Source organism: Oryctolagus cuniculus, chromosome 9, assembly GCF_964237555.1.
Source record: "Oryctolagus cuniculus chromosome 9, mOryCun1.1, whole genome shotgun sequence".
NCBI lineage: Eukaryota > Metazoa > Chordata > Mammalia > Lagomorpha > Leporidae > Oryctolagus > Oryctolagus cuniculus.
This window is the reverse complement of record NC_091440.1, coordinates 136620581-136638646: the sequence shown is the minus strand read 5'-3', so window position 1 is coordinate 136638646 and position 18066 is coordinate 136620581. Positions and strand designations below refer to the sequence as shown.

Sequence of the window (18066 nt, the reverse complement as noted above, 5' to 3'; positions counted from 1 at the left end):
ACACCATGCAGCAATTCTAACTCTAGGTTTTGCCCAAACGAGCTGAAAATGCTTGTCTACACAACACTGCACAGCAGCGTTCACACTTGCTTACTGCGCAACTGTCAGTAACCAGAAGCAACCATGATGAGTGGACAAACCAACCCAGGGACGTCCATACAACAGAATATCATTCAGAGAATACAAAATGAGCAATCAATTCACAAAAAGATGCAGGAATCTTATACACATACTGCACAGTGAGTTAAGCCTGTCTATAAAGGCTACATATTATATAATTCCATCTATACGACATTCTGGAAAGTCAAAACCGGAAGACCGTGGAATCTGAGAGCAGTGGAAGTACTCTGTTACTCTAATGGTACAACCAGCACTAATTACGTGCGTATCAAAACCCAATGACCACAAGTAATATAAACACAATGAGAGAATCTTCATGTAAACTATGGTGTCAGTTAATAATAAATGTATCAACATTGGTTCATCAACTGTGGCACACAGGTTGCAATAATGCCAATGTTAGCAAACAGAGGAAGCAAGAGGGGATGTGAGGGAACGCTACACTATTCGCTCAGTTTTTCTATAAACCCAAAAAATACTCTAAAAAATAAAATCTGTTGGTTAAAAAACAATCATGGCTGAAAATGTAACACAGAGGTTGGTGCTGTAGTGCAGTGGGTTAAACTGCTGTCTACAGTGCCAGCATGCTATATGGATGCTGGTTCAAGTCCTGGCTGCTGCACTTCTGATCCAACTCCCTGATAATGTGCCTGAGAAACAGCAGAAGATGGCCCAAGAGCTTGGGCCCCTGCACCCGAGTGGGAGACCCAGAAGAAGCTCCTGGCTCCTGGCTTCAGATCAGCCCTGCCCTGGCCCTTGCGTGTATTTCAGGAGTGAACCAATGGATGGAAGATTTCTCTCTGTCTCTCCTTCTCTCTGTCTATCTCTCTCTCTCTAACTTTGACTTTCAAATAAATAGATAAATCTTAGAAAAGAAAAGAATAACACAAATTAAGATCATATATGATAGCAACAAAAAATAGGACCACCATCTAGCAATAAACCTAATAAAGAAAAGAATTCACTTTAAGAAACCACTACAAACTGTACTGGAAAAAATGACCAACAGAGAAGAAATTCCAAAAACTAAAAGATTTGAATATAAGCTACAAAACTACAAACATTCTAAAAAAAATAAAAAAGACACTTGGAGATTCTTCTATAATCTGGACATGGAGAAAACCTTCCCAACCATAACCTAGACCAAACAGCAGTAATAGAAAGGCTAACACATTTCGCTACAGAAAATCAGTTAACAAGGGAAAAAACAAATTTTACCCACTCTGCAAAGAGGAAGGACTAATGAGTGAAAAAAAAAAAAAGATTAAACAAACAAACAATAGAAATAAGCTAATCCTCCGCCTTGCGGCGCCGGCACACCGGGTTCTAGTCCCAGTCGGGGCGCCGGATTCTGTCCCGGATGCCCCTCTTCCAGTCCAGCTCTCTGCTGTGGCCAGGGAGTGCAGTGGAGGATGGCCCAAGTACTTGGGCCCTGCACCCCATGGGAGACCAGGAGAAGTACCTGGCTCCTGCCATCGGATCAGCGCGGTGCGCGGGCCGCAGCACACCAGCCGCGGCGGCCATTGGAGGGTGAACCAACGGCAAAAGGAAGACCTTTCTCTCTATCTCTCTCTCACTGTCCACTCTGCCTGTAAAAAAACAAAAAAAAAAAACCAGCAGAAAAACAAGCAGAGATAGGGACAGTGTACTGAAAAGAAATACAAATGGAAACTACTGCAATATTGCTTTTCATCCATTAGATTGGCAAACTTCTGGCCCCTTGTAACATTTTGTATTTGCAAGGTGGTGAAGAATGAAGTCTCTGTGCAATGCACAGTGGTGCACCACAATGAGAAGAATGTTAATATCTAACAAAATTGTGCATATACTTATACTTTTATTCATCGCTTCCATTCCTAAGAATTTGTCTCAAAGATATGGGGGCAAAAAAGTATAAAAATATTATTCACTGCACAAGGCAATTCAGTACAGCACTATTTTTAAGAGAAAAACCTGGAAACAAATGTCTATAAATAGGGAACTGACACATCTACATGATGGAGTACTACCCAGGTATAAAAAAGAGGAACGATGATTAAATCTGTATTTAAGGGTTTTTCAAAAATTTCTGGGAAAACATAATTAAAACCTAAGCTTATTCTGAAGCAAAAGAAAAAATGAAACATAAACAGCTTTTTTGAGGTTGCTTCCTACTGTTTTGGAAGTGCTCTCTAGAATACAGGAGAGGGTTTTTGAATGTTCATGGAATATACAAATTACATTTTAATCCTATTTTAAATAGCAAGATTGGGAAAGCTGCAAATAGTTATTATTAGCTTCCTACTGTTGTAACCAACTGTCATGAATTTGGTAGCTTCAAACACCAGCTCATTCGGTCAGGTGCCTACACGGGAGGGCTCTGCTCTCAGGGAGAACGGACTGAGCCTCCAAGCCTGCACTCCTCGGCCCACACCTTTCCTCCAACTTCCAGCAAACAGCACAGCTGCTGCAAACGTCTCCTGCTCCCATCATCACACTGCCTAGGTGTCTGACCTCCTGCCTCCTTTCAGAGGCTGCTTGGTAGTCGCCTTACCCCAATCACATCTGCAAAGCTCCTGTGGCCATTTAAGGGACATTTTCAAATTCTGGGGGATTAGAACTCCACATCTTGGTGGACATGTGTGTTGTGGGGTGACTATTATTCATCCTACAAATATGCTTCCCTTTATTTAAGAAGTAGAAGATACAAATATATTCATCATTTATTTGCACTTTAAAAAGTAAAAAGTAAAGGTAAAATATTGCGGAAGGCAGAAGTAATATAGAACATGATAGGAATCAAAATTTCTTTGACTATACCTTGGTTCTTAATGTGACTTTAGAGGTATGAAATATTTTAAGTAATAGAGCAACTCCATAAGTAAGAATGAAACAAGTGAACCATTCATGTATCCAGCTGATGATAAAACCACTGAGTAACTTTAAGTGAATTCAAAACACAGTAATTTGTTACCATTAGTGGGATGTACTTTCAACAACATTCAAAGTATCGAGATGAACACAATTTACTTTCCAACGTCTTTTACCCTGAAAGAGATTTCTAGTTTATCCACCCCCACCCCCCTTATTTTGACAGGCAGAGTTAGACAGTGAGAGAGAGAGAGAGACAAAGAGAAAGGTCTTCCTTTTTCCGCTGGTTCACCCCCCAAATGGCCGCCACGGCCGGCACGCTGCGCCGATCCAAAGCCAGAAGCCAGAAGCCAGAAGCCAGAAGCCAGAAGCCAGAAGCCAGGTGCTTCTCCTGGTCTCCCATGCAGGTGCAGGGCCCAAGCACTTGGGCCATCCTCCACTGCCTTCCCGGGCCACAGCAGAGAGCTGGACTGGAAGAGGAGCAACTGCGAGAGAATCTGGAGTCCCAACCGGGACTAGAACCTGGTGTGCCGGCGCCGCGGGCGGAGGATTAGCCAAGTGAAAAATCCTAGAAATAATGACCAATGGCTGTGGCTTTGGTTCCTCACACACACATCCGGGCCCCTAGTTCATCTGTTAGAAACTTAATCCCCAGGGCCAGCTTTGGGGTGGAGTGAGAGATGCTCTATACCACTCTGGTCTCCACCAGCAGCAAAGCTCTCATGAGCTGTGGCCACTCATCCTTGGACTCCTAGCCTCCAAGAACTTACGAAGTAAAATTTCTTTTCTTCTTCATTTTATACATGATCCACTTTCTAGTAGTCAATTATCTCAACAGAAAACAGACTAGGACACACATCTTTTCTGGTATCCCAGACTAAATCTGTTTTCCCAGTACAAGAAGCCAGCGGCACCTGAAGAGACAGTTGATTTCAGGCGTGGGGCAAGAAACGCACAAGATAAACGTGGGCCAGCTTGTTTAGCCAGAAGCAAAGCAGCTACCAAACAGTTACACTAACATCACGCACAAGGGCTACGTCATCCACTTGAGAAGATTCTTGTTGGCCAAAGAGGGCACATGCTTAATATCAAGAAATAAAGCCAAGGATGGTTATCAAATATAAATGGAAAGTTCATGGAAAAATGGAATGAAGGTAAGCTTATTTTGGTACAAAAACAATTCAAAACCAATGCATAATTTTTTTCATAATATGTATTTTTAATGAATTTTTTGAAGCAAGGTCACATGCATGTGGTTCAATTCTTTTTGCACTAAAATAAAAGAGTTTCCCTGACTTTTCTGAGGTATGCTTGTATGTTTCAACTTGTGAGTCAGTTCCTAACAGTAACACAAGCCATGGTTACCTCTGTGGAGGGCTAACGAGTAAGCTGTTACTAGGAAAGCTGGTACAGAAGGGAAGCAATCAAGCACCACTTCGCCTTTCCTCAAGGGAATCCACAGCTGACAAAAAATGAGGGCCTCTTAGTGTTTTAGTACGTTCTTGGCAGGGACTCTCAATGGCTGTTTACATTACAAAAGGAGACAAGAAGAAACTCAGTCTCTCCTGATAGAACGACAGATTACCCTGTTTAAGCAGACTTCATAAAACCAAACTAGAATTTAAGGAAACATCTGGATCAACTGCCAGTGGACACAAACTACAGAGTCAGAATAACAGGCTGAGAGTAAGAGACAACGGTCCAGTCTCTGAGTACACTCCAGGGAGGACTGCTAGGTCCTTCCCGGAATAAAATGAAGGAGTGTGCTCAGCACAAACAACTGTATTATACACAGAAATTAGAATTATAAATGCAATGTGAAGTGTGGACCTACAACAGAACTAAGTTGCAGTTAAATGTATATTAAATCACTTAATTTCATGAAAGAAGAAAGCATATCATCAGTAGTTCAACTGTAAATACTAAGTATTTTATAGTAATAGGTCAGTGAAGTAAACAATGTTAGCTCTAAATCTGGTGAAAGAAAAAAGTTCTTTAATATTTTTTATTAACTATTAAAGAAATTAGAACTAAGATATTTAGTAGACAATAGTTATGACCTAATGACTTATTTCTCCCCTGGAAATCATGACAAACTCATGCCCATTCTTCATGACACAACTCCACTTCTTAGTAAAACTTTTCCAGCCATTCCAGAGTTCTACTAATTGCCTGCTATGCTGCCAACAGTCCTATGGACTATCTTTTTCTAACAATTATTCAGGCTGTAATTGATTTGTGTTCTGGGGCTTGGAATGATCTCTATTTCCAGCTCCTAGAACATGCCTCTCCTACAGGTCACTCAATAAAGATTTCCAGACTAAAACTGAAGTTACCAGCAATGTAGCATCTAAGAATGCAGGCTTAAGAAAGTAATAACTCAACAGAGCTCTCAAAGCTGTGAAGACTGAGCCTCTCCACAGGGCGCCAGCAGCCAGCGTGAACATTTTCCTGAGGAGACGCAGGATTCAGCTGCTCACGGTCATGACTGCGAGTATCTCAAAACCTGAATCAATCAATAAAAGGACAAGCTGTAAGACTTGCTGCAGCTTATTCAGAAAAAGCCCAAATTATGCAACACTGAGCCTGTCAGGCAATTCTCCACTCACAAGTCTCAAATACTTCATCTAACCAAGTACGCTGAAGCTCTGGGAGCGTCTGCTAACGGCTTTAGCACGCTACCTTCTCTATCTCTGCTATTTGCCATTGGGACAAAAAAACTCCAAACAAATGAAAAGAGTAAAACTGACATCAGTGAAGAATGTTTCAAATTCACAAAACATACACTGTTCAATTTAAATCAATTAAAGGAAAAAAGTCCCAAATAACCTAAGGTACAGATTTTTAAAAACTCTTTTTGACCAACAGATGTTGCACTATGACAAAGTACACACACAAATATCACACACACATGAAACTGGAAACAGCACTTATGCTTACTAACATGATGGAATGTGAAACATTTTGTGCATTTTTTCATGTAAAAGAGAAACAGCTCTCTAGTCAAACAATGCAGTGAAAGGACTTCATGATCCCACTACTCGGCTGACACCTACAGTTCTTCATAAACACTGTCCATTAATAAGCCACAGGCCACACGAAGAGTCACAAGCTCAGAACAGCCAGCAGATAGCTTACGATGAATGCAACATCTCCAACACAGAGTCAAAACCATGAATAGTTAAGAAGATGTGGTAATTTCTGATATCAATTAATTAAGAAGAGATGGAATCTTCGACGTCTAAGAAATGAAGGGTATTCTGTCTATTAAAACAAACGCCTTAGGCTGGAGCTCTGAGAAAACGACTCACGGCAACCACAGGGACTGCAGCCCTTACTGTAACCAAAGTTCTCAAGTTTTCCTTCAAGTCCAAGAAAACTTTCTTTAAAAAGTGGGCATACGGCCTTGTACCCCACATCGGTGTGCTAGGTCCGACTGCCAGCTTCCTGCTCCTGCAGACTCTGGGAGGCAGTGGTGATGGCTCACGGGAAGTCAGTGCCTGCCACCCAGCTCCTGGCTTCACTTCCAGTCCAGTCTAACTGCTCTTGGCAACTGGGGCATGAACCAGTGATTAGAGCATCTCTGTCTCTACGCCTCTCAAATGAGAAAGAAAGAGTGAAAGAGTGAAACAAAGACCAATGGAAAGCCACATTCCTTAACAACTTCGTATTATACAATGAAGTCTTTCCATCATTTTAATACATTTCTTAGATTAAATACTACCAGACCTGTTTAAATATGACTCTTAAAATATTTTTGCTCAAAGTCAGTGGTTTGAAAAGAAAATTTTGATCAAATTATAGGTGACAGAAATTTAAATAGAAAAGCATTCCAAAACAAAGAACACTTTTGTATATGAAATAAAATGGCCATTTACTTTTTACAAGACTGCCACAGACACATGAAGTTCTGTCCAGGTTTTCTCACTGCATCTCCATGCTGCCCGGATGCACTGAATGGAGGAGGCTGAGAACTGCTAGGCTGGCCCTGCACTTGAACAGCTGGTGAAGGTGGCATGGGAGTGCTCTGTGAAAAAGCACAAATGCAGGGTTTGTGACATGACACTGGAAAACAATCATATTTCACAGCACAGTCTTATATGTTTGATTACATCAATAGACATTTCTAACATGAAACACATTTTGTAGCTTTAAGTTAATGATTATCTTTAGAAAGCTCTTTAAAATGGTCATTATTTCTACAAAAACATTTGTGAAGTTCAATTCTTTTACCTAACATGAAAACACAGAGGCAAAAATCACAGTTATTAGCATTAAAAAAATACACAGTTGTCCCTCGGTATCCACAGAGTACTGGTTCCAGAATCCTCGCAAATGCTCTACCAAAACCCACAGATGCTGGAGTCCTTCATATAAAATGCTGTAGTGTTTGCATGTGACCAAGACACATTCTCCTGGACACCTTAAACCATCTCTGGATGATTTTTAATATCTACTATAGATGCTATACAGATATCTGATACTGTAGTATCAGAAGAACAAAGTTCAGTACAGACATAAAATTTCCCTTCAAGTAGATGTGATCCCTAGTTGGTCGATTCCACCGATATGGAGGGCCAACTGTTAAAATTGAAAATTAGTAAAATTAAAATTTTTAGGTAGAAACACCACAATGATAGACTTAAATAAGATATATACCCATTTGAGTTACTTATGTGTGTTGTTCACAAGAAAGATCAACTGCAACCTATTATTTCTTTGTGTAACTTATTTTTAGATTTTAAAAGTATCTTAATATGAAACAAATAACATGTAGTAAAAGGCAAAGAAAATTTCGGGTCACAGTTAAAAATTATGTAACCAGGTAAGCAGAATATTATAAATATGAACTAATTTGCAGTAAACTGTTTAAACTCATAATTTTAGTCTTTGAAGTTGCTCAATTATAGCTGTTGATGGATAATACCAGCAAAAGGATTCTAATTGTAGGCATAAAGTCTTTTAAATTTAACCTATGCTATTTTGTTCTTCTATACCACTTTCTCTCAGAAAACAATAATTATAATGTAGCTTAATATACTTACAGGTAAGACATTTCTTCAAAATATCGCAAAATGAAAAAAATGTATTTTTTTTAAAGAAACACTAGCACATTATTTTCAATGCATTGTTTAAAGGCAGTAAGTTAAAACTTTGGGAAGATATTGACTATAGTTTTGCATTTAAAAGGTAACATTAGGAATAGGTGAACAAATTATTGAAATATCCACGTTAAAACCCATAATAATTTTTTTTAATGACAGAACAAAACCAAAAAAGGTTGTTATAACATGTAAGGCTACTGCAACACGTAAGTGAAACGAGCAAGAGGATAAAATGTGAATGAAAAAGTTCTCATCAGAAATAGGAAATCACAAGAGCTTTTGAGTTCTGCACTGCGGCAGGAAAAAGCTATGGAGTACGCGACTGAAGATGTGTCTACAACAGATTCCCATCAGCAAGATCTGCAGTGGTGAGGAAACACATACACGCAGGAAAAGCAAGTTAGGGCAGTGTGAACAGCAGGGACCTTCCAGCTGCACAGACCAGGACCCGAGTTCCCAGTGTGCCTTTGAACTGGCCACGTGACCTTCGGTAACCTACCTCTCTGATCCTCAGGCTTCTCACCTTTGAAGTGTAAGTCATTCTGTCTAACTTATGGGTCACCACAAGACCAGAGAAACCACACATGATTTTCAATGACTGCCACTGCTGGTGTTGTTATGTAAGAGAAGTCCAGCAGAAAAACCGTATTTTATTTGGAGGTTCTAGCAGGGGAGCGCTGCTATTCATATACCCTTGACCAAATACTGGTCCCCCTCTAGCGGGGAAGGGGACACCTGCTAGCCAGCCAGATCAGCCGAATCAACCCTGGCGAACAGTGGGGTGACAGATGTCGCAGCCCAATCCCCTCACCTCTGGCTATTTTGGAGGAAAGATGGTAAGGCCCCCTCAGGGGCAGTGAGATGAACTCACTGTGCGTGGTGATCAGGAGCAGTATGTCTAACAACCAAGACTCCCCCATGGTGAGAAAGCAGCCAGGAAAACAAAAGAGGTTCAACAAGAAAGGAAGGGGAAATAACATTGCAATATCTGTCAACAAATTAAGACTGTTTCCGTGAAGTGAAAATGCTGCATCATGAATGTTAGGCTTTCTAATAACTGGTAGTAATCAAGTGGACTGGTCCTGGCCAAACACAAACATCCCCGATTTATAACAACAAAGTCTGTCAAAGGTATCAAGTTCCCTCTGAACCAATTTTCTGGTTCCCTACACTATTACCACCAAAGTACTGTATCAATTATTTTGCCATGTATTTGTAAATTAAACTAAATTTTATTTATAAACGCTAGCAAACTTTGTCAGAGAAAATGCTAACAATAGGGAATCATATGGTATTTAAATCCCAAATGTTAATGAGGGATGTGGTAAGAACAACTGAAATTAACACCAGTTGTTAAATTAAGAATGAAAAACAAAAAGACATTCAGCAAGTGCAGTATGTAGAAAATATGAAAACAGCTGGGTTCTAATTCAAATAAGCTGTTAAAAACAATTCTAGAGACAATTGGAGGACACTGAAAAATCAGAGAGTATCAGGTAATACTAAGAAAATACTACTTACTAGGTATAATAATTTCATATATATCTTAACTGTCAAACAATTATATACTCATATACATAAATGAAAAAATGTTTGGGACTTGCTTTAAAGTAGTAGAAGGGGTAAGTGATGCGAACAAGAAATGGATAAAAACAGAATATTACTGTACAGTGATTGTAAGCCTTGAAATTCTGTGATGGACACATAAGGCAATGGCTCTATTTTCATGCTATGTATTTTTCAAAGTAAGTACCAATTAAATTGGTCATATCCTAAGAATCAGATCTATGTGAGAATGTAATACACATCTCTTGCAGGATGCAAAGGCTTACTTTCTGTTAGTATTATTGTTTTCTGCGAATTGCCAGATCATTAGCTGTAACTCAAATGTACATGTGAGGGGCCGGCACTGTGGCATAGCACATTAAGCCGCCTCCTGCAGTGCCAGCATCCCATTTGGGCACCAGTTCGAGTCCCGAATGCTTCACTTCCAATGCAGCTCCCTCCTAATGTGCCTAGGAAAGCAACAGAAGATGGCCCAAGTACTTCGGACCCTGCACCCACGTGGGAGACCCAGAGGCTCCTGGCTCCTGGCTTCAGACTGGTCCAGCTCCGGCCACTGTGGCCATTCGGGGGAGTGAACCAGCAGGTGGAAGATCTCTGTCTCTCTCTCTGTAACTCTGCTCTCAGCTGCACTTCAACTGAGAAACTGCGAGCTATTTATAGTACAGCTTTGAGAAAGAGTCAGGGTGTGAAAGACAACAACTCCAGTGAGTGATCAGAAACACAAAATTACAGAGGAGGTCAAGCAGTTCTATTATTTCCTTCTGGGCAAAGATATTGGTCTTTTTGGTAAATAAGAGAATTGTAATTTTGCTTTCATTTATTGTCTCTTCAAGAGCATTATAGCCAAAAATTCTAAATAACACTTTGACTTGTGCTTTTAAATCCTTACTTTCTTTAATGTTAAACCTCAAAAACCTCTGAACAAAACTAAAACATTTCAATCTGTGTTAGGAAAAAGCTACATAGTAGTAACCTATTCTCAAAATAAACTCTCAGTAGTACTGGGAAACTGTTCAACTCTAGCTACATGCTTAGGCGGCTACTTACAGAAGAGAGCTGCTGAGGTAAATAGAAGAATGATTTCTAAAGTCTAACAAAGAAACTGGGAAATCATAAACTGAACAGATGAGTAAGGAGAAGAATTTAAGACTTAATCTAAGAGATCACCTCTTGTCTAACTGTACACATATTTATAGAAGAGTACTATGGTAGTGACAGAAATTGCTGAAAAGAGATAGATGTTTGTGAGTATCATCAAGTCACTTCAAATCTTAAAAACCTCAGAGTTTTAGACACAATCATCTCTAAGCCTCCTTTAGCTATAACACTGGACTAACTACCATTTTCTTAAACTACCAGTTGAGCATCCTAATCCAGAATCCACAATCTGAAAACCTATTGACAGCTGATACTCACTAGTAGAAAATTACACACCTTGAAACTGATTCATGCAAAAAATTATTAAAAATACAGTAAAAAAATTACCTTCAGGCTATGTGTATAAATATCTATGAAACACAATTGAATTTCTTATTTGGAAATGGGTCCTGATCCCAAGATACTTCATTGTGTATGTGCAAATATTTCAATGTGAAAAATTTCACAATCCGAAACACTTCTGGTTTCAGGCACTGTGGCTATGGGATACTGAGCCTGCACCAGGTTTTCCCCTCTCATTAGATATAAATCTAGACACTCAATACACACTAAGCCTGTCTTACAATAACACCCTGCGATACAAACAAAATAGTCACGCTTTGTGATAACACCTTTGTTAGTTTTGGCAATCTGCTACTGCTGTACAAGTCTGAGCAGTAGAACTCCTGAAAAACACTGAAGCCATACACACGGTGTGGCCTCTGTGCTGGGAGTGCACAGCTGCCCTCCTGAGGTCACACATGTGCTTTCTGAAGGGCTGAGTAACCTCCTCAAGCTCTTCAGAAGACACTGACAGGGACAGTGTCAGCTGGCCACACCGTGAGGAGGGAAGCATGTGTGAGGAAGTGGGGACTGAAGAGAGGCACAGCTAGGAGTGTGGCATGTTACCACACCACAGGATCAGCTTTTGCATGATCCTGAAAAAACAAAAACAAAAACAAAAAGTCTTCAGGTAAGTACAAGGGTACTTCAAACATTTCATGGAAAGGCAGAATTAAAAGATGTTTATTTTGGTACAAACCACTTTGAGATCCATGCAGTTTCTTCATAATACACATTGCCCATGAACTTTTCGAAGGCCCCTCATATTTATGTTCCTCTCATTTCCTATCCCTGTTTTGTTTTAAACAGGACAGTTTCATTTAATGCCTCCAGCAAATTTCAATTCAAGAATAGTGAAAGAGTTAAGGACTTCTGGAGACAGTATGCAGATGTAAACTGCACTCGGGCTCACAAATCTAACTCTGGAGAGATACAAGTAGATATTTGCCTGCAGGTACATACAAGTTATTTTCTATTCATAAAACTAAACAGGTAGATACTATTTAAACACAAAATCTGTTGTTATGTAATTTGCTTTCACGTATTCTTTCCTTGTTGCTATTTGTTTTTCTATGAAGAAATTACCACAGTTAAATACTGGGGATGAGAGGAAACAAAATGAAGTTGTGAAGGTATTAGGAAAGACTACCTACTGGACTTTCTAAACAGGATCCTTCCCTGCCGTCTTCCCAAGCCTGACCATTCTGCAAACCTCAAGTCCCTTCCTGGGGCCAAAGTACTTCCCAAACCTCCTCAGACCCCTTGAAACGGCAGAGAAACAGTTTGAAGAAAAGACATTTAAAATCCCCTATTTCACTGACACCTTTAAGCTACAAATTAAAATACTGAATAAAATGGTATCGAGCCAAGAATAGATAGAGAAATCTAGAGTCTGGGCCATAATGGAATGGGTTCTATTAGCAGGATCTTAAGGAGTACCAACAGCCAGCTCTTCAACAGCAACCTGCGATGCCACCCTCAACAGCTGATTCTGCCTGTTTTGAATCTGTAGCCCACTGAGGCACTTCATCTTACAAACCAAGACAAAATCCTGCTACACCATTAACGAGTGCCTGACTGCAAATCAGACACTCAGCTAAGTGCCAGCTGCAAGAATCCTGATTTCCCATTCTCATATGCACCATGCATGCTACATCATTTTCCTTATGAATTTTTAATTCCTATGTGCCAAATAGTTATTAACTTAGAAATATAGAATGTAGTTATTTTATGTAAGCTACATTCTTGGGGATGATGCATAGGATTTAGTACAGATTTTCCAAATAAGGAACAAAATGCATTCATTTTATGGTTTGAAATACCTGCCTTATAAGCTTAACATGTTATGTGAATATGTGCAGCATTAATGACCTAAAATGACCATTTAGAAGTACTAATATTCTGTAATGTAACAATTCAGATAATCAATTGTTGGGTTTAGAAAGATCTTCCTACAACTTTACAGAGTGTCTTCAGAAGACACTGACAGGGACAATCACTCAGAACAGTGGAGCAGCTAATGGGTTAAAAGTATTAGTTTTGGCTACAGTTGCATATTTGTTGGTAACCTTGGATAAGTTATTTAGCTCACTGAGTGCACATTTCTCAAAATGTTGGTAACAATCTTTACACCTAATTGAGTTGTAAGAATTAAATGCAAAAATGCTTCAGGACAAAGTACTTAGCACAGGCCCAAATCATACATAGTATCACTGTGCACTCTTTGCTACTAAGGTGTCGTTTACTGAATGCACCCACAAAAGAGATCAAGGACACAAGAAAAGGAGCTGGTGAAACAACTCCACAGTAACAAAGTTCTTCTCCTATTGGGCTGCTCTATTAGAAGGACAGCAGACTACTGGTCTATTAGGATTTGAATGGACTGTAAGAGAACAAACTTGTGCATATCAATTATGGTGAACTGAGAAAATATTAAATATAGGAAAAAACATAAATACCCAAAGTTTCAAATGTCTAATATGTACTTACCATTTAACTACCTAAAAATAGTGTGTAAATGAAAAAAAAAAAAACCTTGTGGAATTTGAGTACAAATGATTCAGCACATTCTACTGATAACTCACTATAATTATTAGTACCATGTATGCAGCGTCCATACACAACTTATTCAGTTACTTTGAAAACGATCTAGGTGACATGAACATACAAAGTGAAACCCCACGAGGCCTTGGGGTCCAAGTTTATCCAGGCACATGAAGAAAGATGCGTAGCCGTGCAAGAGTTGCTTGGAAACAAGGGGCTCTTCTTTTTATTTGTGTACCTTCCATCTTGTAGTCCCCTGCAGTCTGGTACTAACGCTGACAACTGCCACACATTTGCTTGTTGTTAACTGTCAGCAGAGAGAAGAAACCCCCACGAGAAGGTGCTAGCAGAGCTCGTACAGCAGGTCTGGCTCTACAGCAACTAAGGAAGCCACGGGAAAGGACGTGATCTGGGAACCAAGTGGTGGCAACTGCAAAGTGAACCCTGGACTTCAGTGGAACAGCAGTCTTCACAAGCCAAATGAGCCCTCAACTTCAGCAGCTCTGATCCTAGAAACAGTGTAGTGCTAGGCATGCAGGCACAGGGCTACAGGCGTCAAACAGGGAAGAGCAGAACTACGACAGCAGAGCAAGAAGTGGAAACACAAAAACATGAAATATCAAAAAACATAAAACTGATACATAGTAATGCCCTCTTAAGAAGAAAGTAAACCAGTTCAATGCATAAATATCACAAGAACACATTCATAAGGTTCTTAGGGGACTTACCTTTCCTACAAGTGTACTACTAACAGGGGCACAAAAACATGTGTGTGTAAATCAAACATAGAAGCACTCAAAAAAGACAGAGGCTCAGAATTTTCTAAATTCTCCAAATGATGTTAGGTAGATGTTCTCTACCTTGAGATTACTAATTTGGGTCACAAAAAAACCTCAAAGATCCAACCATGTGTCATGGTTAACAACTGAAAAGTGTCCTATTACAGCCGGAGAAAAAGCATAGGCCTGCCCGAGTGTGAGCGAGCGACCACAGCATCACCTCCAGGCTGCATCAGCGACCGAGAACAGTGGGTAAGAGGCACACCGTGGTGCGGTGACTCACCTGCGGGACCACATTCTGTGCATACGTTGGTGGATGCTGCTGCTTCTGCTGCGCAGCACTTTCTATTGCTACTTTAGCTACAGTGCTTGGATCTGCTCCTGCTGGCACAGCAACCATTGTGGCACTGCAGCCAGCGTTGTTGGGGTCACTGATTGTAACAATCCGAACTCCGACTTTACTGGGAATTCCTGGGACTGTCTCCCTGTCACTGTCCTCTGCTGGCCGCTTGACAGTTTTGCACTCTGCTGTGCCATTTGCAGACCGAACGTCAGATGACAGGGCAGAATGGGACACTCGGGGTCCTGAGTGAGGAACTGTTAGGATCTGATGCCCCTGTATAACAGAGGTTGTAGAATGTGGTGAGACAACTACACTTGGGCGTTGCTGAGGCACATCTGAATTCAAACTTGAAGCTAGAGGTCCATTGGGCAAATCAGTACCACTAGACTGCTGTGCTGCCAGGGCTGAAGCCTCCTGTATGCTGCTTCCAGATGGTGAACCACCCAAAGTTAATACAGGTCCATTAGAAATCCTTTCTAATTGATCACCTTTGGCAGTATCTTGCTGAGTGGCATCTAAAGTCCCTTGTGGTTCCATTGGAGATATCTCACCATTTCCTACATGATTGGAAGTTTTGTGATTTGGAATGTTTTTGCTTAAATGAGAACCATCTCCTTTATCAAAATCACAGATTCCATTAACCAGGGGTTTCTTCAAATCACTTTTGATATCCTGCACGTCCATCTGTTCTGAGTTCTGTTTTCCAGATGCTCCATTCTCACCGAAATCTGTCGATGGCCCATTACTAAAGAGTGAGCATGGACTGGCCTCACTCTGAATTTTCCCTGAGTTTGAAGGAGGTAGACTTGAGTCACTGTACTTTCTCCCATTTAAAAGACTTCCCACCTGTATGTCACTTTCCTTTGTATCCCCATTGCTGGTGTTTGTAGTTCCTCGTCGGCAGGACGGGTTCTCCATGACTTCAATTTTACGTTCATGAACATGTAAACCTGTTGCTTCCTTTGCTTCCTCCTCCTTTTGGCAAATTATTTTGTCACCTCTGAATGGGGGAGTAGCAGTAGTACATGATGATTGTCCGGCTGGAGATGCCTGCGTGGCCGGAAGCGTTTGCACCTGAAGCCCAACTCCTGCCTGCGTGCCACTCACGGTGATTCCTGCGGGAGCGATGAGCTGAGCTGCATTTCCCTGACTCACAGTTGCAGTTGCAAAACTCGTATTTGGCACAACTGTTATGGTTACCTGGTTGCCAGATGTCCCTTGAAAAATGGTTGCGGGGCTGTTCGAGATCAGCGGGCCTGGTAATATCTGTAAGTTCGAGATGGGCACAGTCTGCACTCCCCCTGTGGGTGGCATTGCACTTTGGACCAACTGAACATTTTGCTGCCCAACCAACAGCTGCTGAGCTGGAGTTTGCCCCTGCACTCCAAAGCCTGCTGGTTGGTTATTGGCCACCTGATAGACCACCTGAGGGCTAGGCGCTCTTGCATTGTTAGGGGGAGGAATCTGTGGAGCTGGGAGGATAAGCTTACCACCTGGTGTTGAAGGACCACGCTTTGGGAGCAGCAGCTGTTTTATCAGACTCGACTCACCAGAAGCAGGCTGCCCAACTCCTGCGTTTGCTTGCTGAGGTTGAACTTGCATCTGGACTTGTGGCTGCTGAACTTGTACTTGTACCTGCTGTGGTGGGGGTGCTGGTGAATGCTGCTGCTGTTGCTGCCTTTTGACAGACAGCATTTGACTGACAGTAGGGGGTGGTCCCTGTGACTGAGGGGTGGAAGATGATGACAGGGCAGTAGGGACCTGGTTATTAGTAGATGGGACAGGTGATGGTGAAGAAGATGGAGTTATGTTTGGTTGTCCAGTTAGCTGAACTGCCTGACCAGCCGGAAGAGCTGTTGGATTAGCAAGAACAATCTGGTGAATGGCTGGTGCATACGTTGGACCTTGTTGAGCTGGCTGACTTACAATCACTACACTTTGTTGGGCTGGCTGCTGTGGCTGTTGAATAGGCTGCTGGACCACTGTTGATGAAACTTGCTGAGAAGGGAGAGGCTTTGGTGCAATGTTCTGAAACCCTACCCTGGAGGGCTGCGGACTTGGGACACCAGCAATAGTAACCATTTGTCCTGCAGCTACCTGAAAATTCTGCACTGAAGTTGCTGAGACAATATTGGATGCAGAGGTTGTTACATATGGTGGGGGTGCTATGATGACAGTGTCCTGTGGCTGGCTACCAGCTGACGTCGGCTGAGATGAAGTCTGCACAGGCTGGGGTGAGGTGGTGATTAGCTGCTGACCCTGTGAAACTGCAGAAGTGCATGCTGGTATATTCTGTACTCTGCCAAATATATGACTCTGTGGGACCGCTTGCTGAATTACTGTAACAGGGGTGCCTGAAGCTATCTGTCCTGGTACCACTGTGTGTAATGCAGACGGCTGTGGGATTACAGATGGGTGGTGTAGCAAAGTCTGGGAGTTCACAACGGTAACAGGTTGTGGCCCTGCACTAGGATTCTGCACCACAGAAGTCTGGGGAGGCCCTCCTCCCACAGCAAGGCTAACAGGAACTGCTGTCTGGGGCACAGAGTTCTGGATTACTGTCGCCTTAACAACTTCACAAGAAATTGGAGCTTTATTTTGAATGACAGTCACTGGAGCATTCTGCTGCTGGTGGGTATGAACTGAAGGATTTGGTGGAATTCTTGAAACAGTCTGAGCCACAGTATGAACACCTTGTACTGGAAAAGACATTTGTGTTGCAGTCAAGCTTGAAGACTGGTTGGTAACAGGAGTCCTCTGATAATGGTTTCCTACAGCTTGTGATCCATGAGGGATTCCTGAAAACAGGGGGAAAAAAGCCAAAATTCAAATGAAATGCACTGGAAGTCTGCAATTAGGACTTACTTTACTTAATGCAAAAAAATACCGTTAAAAAATTAATATTCAGCAACTTCAAATCATATGATTATGAGAAAATAACAGCTCAAGTAAGAAAGCACTACCAGAAAAACAAGGAAAAGCTGTACACTTTAAATTTACATAATACAACGCTTAAAACACAATAGAAATTATTACCTGCAGGTGGAGGAGCTGGAGACCCGTCAGGAAGAGAATCGACACGAACCACAGGCGTCGCCGCTGGCTGCTGCTGGTAGTACATCTGCACGGGGAGTGGGAGGGCCCTGCGCCGGACCCCCACCACGTGGATGTGCGCCTGCCCGCTGCTGCTGGAATCCTCGACCCTCCTCACAGTGTGATTCGGGAAGACTGTTCTGTAGGGGACACACACTCTGTCAGTGCTGAGAACTGGGAGAAGCCC

At 41.6% G+C, this 18066-nt stretch overlaps 1 protein-coding gene across 2 annotated transcripts in view; it reads right to left on the bottom strand.

The window, feature by feature from the left end:
* ARID2 (AT-rich interaction domain 2) overlaps positions 1–18066 on the bottom strand; it is a 147618-nt gene that overhangs the window by 21692 nt on the left and 107860 nt on the right. Inside the window, exons 14-16 of one of the 2 annotated variants that reach the window (XM_051850994.2) lie at positions 17823–18019; positions 14727–17584; positions 6849–6997 (exon numbers count right to left, since the gene is read on the bottom strand). In XM_051850994.2, the coding sequence (XP_051706954.1) occupies positions 6849–6997; positions 14727–17584; positions 17823–18019 (3204 nt within the window). The remainder of the gene's footprint in view (positions 1–6848; positions 6998–14726; positions 17585–17822; positions 18020–18066) is intronic. The other variant, XR_011379108.1, reaches the window with a different exon arrangement.